Consider the following 4,172-nt stretch of genomic DNA (forward strand, 5'->3'; position numbering starts at 1 on the left):
GCTCCAGGACAGCGAGAGCAAGAACCTGTACCCTGTCATGCACAGTTGAAACAGTTGATGAAAAAATTTAGTTCAACACAGTGTTTATTTATTCAGATTTGATGCTGGGTACTCATAACAGCAAATCCTTGTTTGTTTCCCAAAAACAGAAATAAAGATAGTGAAGTGCTGCACTGAGATCGGCATCAACGCCATCACTGCTCCCATCACTGGCTACAGGATCCAGAGGAAGAACCTCCCATGTGTCCGTGCTGTCATGTAAGAATCGCCTCCTCATTTTATGAAACAGATAGTGATGATCAAACATGTCATATAGTTGCAAAAACCACACTCTTGTTGAAAATTGCTTTTGAGATTATGATTGATCTTTTCTTTTTTTTTTTTCTACCCAGATTTGAGACCACAGAAGGAGAAGTCTGCAGCCACTGGAAACAGGATTGGGTGTTTGACAAAATCAGGGAGCTAGAGTGAGTAGGCCTTCGTCATCTCTGTCACCATCGTCAACCATTCTTGCTAGCTGTTCGATACATCATGCTCAGATGTTTGTTCAGATGCAGCACAAACTATTGTTTTAACTAATTCCTCATTTCTGTTTGTGTGGTTTACAGGCAGGCCCGTAAAGCAAAGAGGAACACTACCCCTGCTACTACAGTCTCCAGCTCTTAGAAAGCATTCCTCGCCTTCATGAATATCAATAGCCAATTGTCTTGCATTAATTTAAAATATTTAAAATGCTTTTTGATGTTATTGTATAATATTTATTATTTATTTGTAGCACTATTTATTTGTTGCTCCATTTTTGTAATGATTTCCTGTCTGTGTGTTCAATTGCCGTAAGGCTTAGCAAAGGTAAAAGATGGAAAAGCGTCCTTGATTTGCAGCACAGAATAATAGAGCTTAGAGTTGGTTGAGAATTGCTTCAAACAAAATAAATGTTCTTGTCCTCTATCCACATGTGTCGTTGTTTTTAGTTGTGGAAATTAAAGGTTGCTGTGCTTCATCGAATGACCATCAAGACCTCATGATGTAGCTGAAAGGGACACAGTTTTTTACAGATCAACTCTGCCATCTAGTGGGGAAGTGAACTGACTTCAGGACAGTTTGGTAGAGAAGAGCGTGTCATTGAGCGAGTCACCTTGTCTGACTGGAGCACCAGCCCCTTGGGGTGCTGATCTGAAATAGCACAAGAGACTGCCTTCCTGTCACTCATGTCATGCATTTGCATGAGCTCTGGGGGCAGGACAGCTCACAGAAAAGTTTTCAGGCACCTTCCAACAGATGTGCTGGCAGCATCCTTTTCTAAGTACACCCGCCCGGCACACATGTCACGCCTCTGAAACATAGCAAGCATGACGAGCAGCAGTCTACTCGGCTTGCACAAGTTGTGGGCCTTATGTTTGGAAAATCTACTTTTAATAATGCAAGGGGCATCCAGAGTCACATTTTTGGTTGAAAATATGTTAGAAGATTGGTTTAAAGCACTAATATCTCTAACAGCAAGTTGGCAATGGCTTCATTTAAATGTACATGACACACTTCAGTGAAACAGTGCCGTAGAATGATGAAAAAACATGGACAACAATGTTGGAGAATTACAGTATGAAGTATTTATGAGAATTGCTATTGGCATATTTTAGCACGCTAGTTTGATTTAGCTGCAGATTCATAGCAGAAATGGCAAAAAATGTCACAAAAAAGTACAATTTTAAAGACAAGAAATATTCTCAGACATTTGCTAGGCAGGAGAGCACATAATCTACCTTTATAGTCTCAAAGCTGTTCTTTTCACTGTGCATGTTTAGGCGGGTGAAAGTAATTAGAATTTCTTTATTACTTTGAGATGTTATCCCCAGCGTGACTGGATTACAGTATGTTCAATGTCTCAAACATTCCTCCAATTTTGCATTTTTTTCTAACACAAATCTCAAAGGCTGCAACCTGGTTTTTGCTAATAGAAACCTTCAGTGCTGTTTGGGAAGGTTTCTGTCGTGCTGAAGAAAGATCCACGTCCGTCAATAAATGGGGGGGTTACACTTTTGTTCATCTGCGTTTCACCTGCAGCAGAGCTAGCCTTGGACATCCTCTTCAGTTTGGAACTGGAGAGAAGAGAAGAGATTTAACTGACAGGGTGCCCAAAACAAAGGAAGAATCTGTTCACACACAAAGCTTGTCCTGATTTTAAGAGCCTTGTCTTATCTGAAACTAGTTGGTATTTAAAAGTGAGAAGGAGTCTCATACCTGAGTAATTCCAGAGTTTTCCTCACCCACTCATCCTTCTGAGTCGCGCATATCTCGTTCTTCTTAACCGTGTAGAAGCTACAATAGTGAGACACATCATTACACAAGAGTTTCTACAAAAACGTTTTTTTCTTTTACAAAATAAGCCAAGTTTGTCAAATGTCATAGCAAAAGTATTTTATTTTTGTCTTACAGTAACACTTGTAGCTTTGCAGGAGTGTTCAATAAAGTACAGTCTACATTTTTGATTTATATTATGAAATAGCTGATCAAAAAAGAAGTACTTAAGACTAAGTATTCAGAACCAGTTTTCAGTACTTGACACTGTTTGACACATTTTGGTCGACACTCGAAAAACATTGAGGTTTGATACCCACATTTAATTGTGTAATTGGATTTTGTCAATCTTTTAGACTAGACAGCTTGTGTACAAATAATTTACAAACATAATTTATGGAGATATGGAGTAGACCAAACAGCTGCCGGTTTGGAGTTATGAAATTCTTGACAGTTTTGACAGCAACGTCTTGTGGTGGACTAAATCAAATGGCTTATTTTTATGGTAAGAAATGTATCTGCAGAAACAACACTAGTACTGCTTCCCACAAAGGTCTTTTGAATATTTTGGAATAGATCAAATTAATGCTGTCAGTTAGTCCTCACCAACCCTCAAGTAAAGGCTTGACAAGCTATGACCATGATATTCAAAAATCATAGTCAGCAATTCAGATTGGGGCTGGCGGGGCTGGAGTTTTGATGACTTAGATGGAGAAAGTCTTACATGATTGCATCGATGTGGCAGTTTTCCTTGGTGGTTTGCTCTCTGTAGCCCTTTATGCGCTGGAAGGGCACTGGCTTCCTATTGTGTCTTGTACAACAGGCTTTGCCTATATGAGAACCTACACACACACACGCACAAAAAAACACACATTATTAAGTGATCAGTTCAACTCAGAGTCCTAATGTAATATCTGCTATATTTTAATCTTGTTGACGAGCACTCAAATGTGATGAAGTAAACTTACGGGCAGCTGGAGCTGGAGTGAGCAGGCTCAGCATGAGGCAGAGGAGAATGGTTGTCACGGTGATCATACCTCTGGGAGCCATGTCAACAGCAGAGGACTTAGTGAACACATAACCTCTGCGCATTTGTTTATGTACTTATGTACCACTCATGCTTTTTGGAACCTGTGGCTCCTAAATTGAGGACAGGAAGTGCACTGTTGCATCATGGCAGCCAAAGTTGCAGACTCAAAAACGTCTGATCAAAAGCAATCCACTGTGCTGTTATGCAACACCTAGATATCTTTATGTGCCCATGTGGGCCTGTGAGAGGAACTGGTGTACTGGTACATTAGGTTCATAAAGTCTACTTGGGCTCTCATCTATATTTACGCTTTCTGGGTTAATAATCATGCTGTGAAGTTCCTCATATACAGCACAAACATTCTTCGCTCCATTTCGACGTCTCCAAAGCTACATTATATTGCTGCATATTTAGCTCGCACTGTGTTTGCATGCACAGTTACGCTTAAATGGAATGTACTGCGCAAAATGTTGCCCGTCTCTTGCTTCATATTTTTTCTAGTGTTTACAAAAATGACTCTAATGTCTACCTTCATAATTTGAAATTATATCTTAAAGCTGGAGTTAGGGTGTTTTACATTATCAGCAATCTTGAGATTGTTTTGTGGTGAGAGCTGATGCTGTATGAAAGGCTTGTCAAGACCCCCCTTCTCGTTAGCATGACCTATTTAGTTTGCAGAAAGCTGACAACTCCAAATCTAGCTCAGCTGACCTAGATAGGCAAAACATCTTCAAGTTGTAAATGCTCCATAGCGTACTGTACATCTAAAATGCAACATGAACAAGCTGTAAATGCCTAGTTGTAAAAAAAAAAAACACCTCTTGCACAGTAGAATACTATGAAAGAA

At 39.7% G+C, this 4,172-nt stretch overlaps 1 protein-coding gene across 1 annotated transcript; it reads right to left on the reverse strand.

Annotated features, from left to right (window-relative positions):
• Positions 1-1,664: 1,664 nt before the first annotated feature.
• On the reverse strand, positions 1,665-3,371 carry LOC139214608 (C-C motif chemokine 20-like). The gene is made up of 4 exons (XM_070845500.1): positions 3,264-3,371; positions 3,020-3,137; positions 2,239-2,316; positions 1,665-2,096 (listed from the first exon to the last, which is right to left on the reverse strand). The coding sequence occupies exons 1-4, from the start codon at positions 3,343-3,345 to the stop codon at positions 1,949-1,951; spliced, it is 426 nt and encodes a 141-aa protein (XP_070701601.1). The 5' UTR covers positions 3,346-3,371; the 3' UTR covers positions 1,665-1,948.
• Positions 3,372-4,172: the final 801 nt, after the last annotated feature.

This window comes from Pempheris klunzingeri, chromosome 15 (genome assembly GCF_042242105.1).
Source record: "Pempheris klunzingeri isolate RE-2024b chromosome 15, fPemKlu1.hap1, whole genome shotgun sequence".
Taxonomy (NCBI): Eukaryota; Metazoa; Chordata; class Actinopteri; order Acropomatiformes; family Pempheridae; genus Pempheris; species Pempheris klunzingeri.

Coding starts and splice junctions, on each gene's coding strand:
- LOC139214608 (XM_070845500.1), bottom strand. CDS start 3,345: ATGGCTCCCAGAGGTATGATCACCGTGACAACCATTCTCCTCTGCCTC. Junction 2,317..3,019: donor TGCCACATCGATGCAATCAT/GTAAGACTTTCT, acceptor TCACTATTGTAG/CTTCTACACGGTTAAGAAGA. Junction 2,097..2,238: donor AAAACTCTGGAATTACTCAG/GTATGAGACTCC, acceptor TCTTCTCTCCAG/TTCCAAACTGAAGAGGATGT.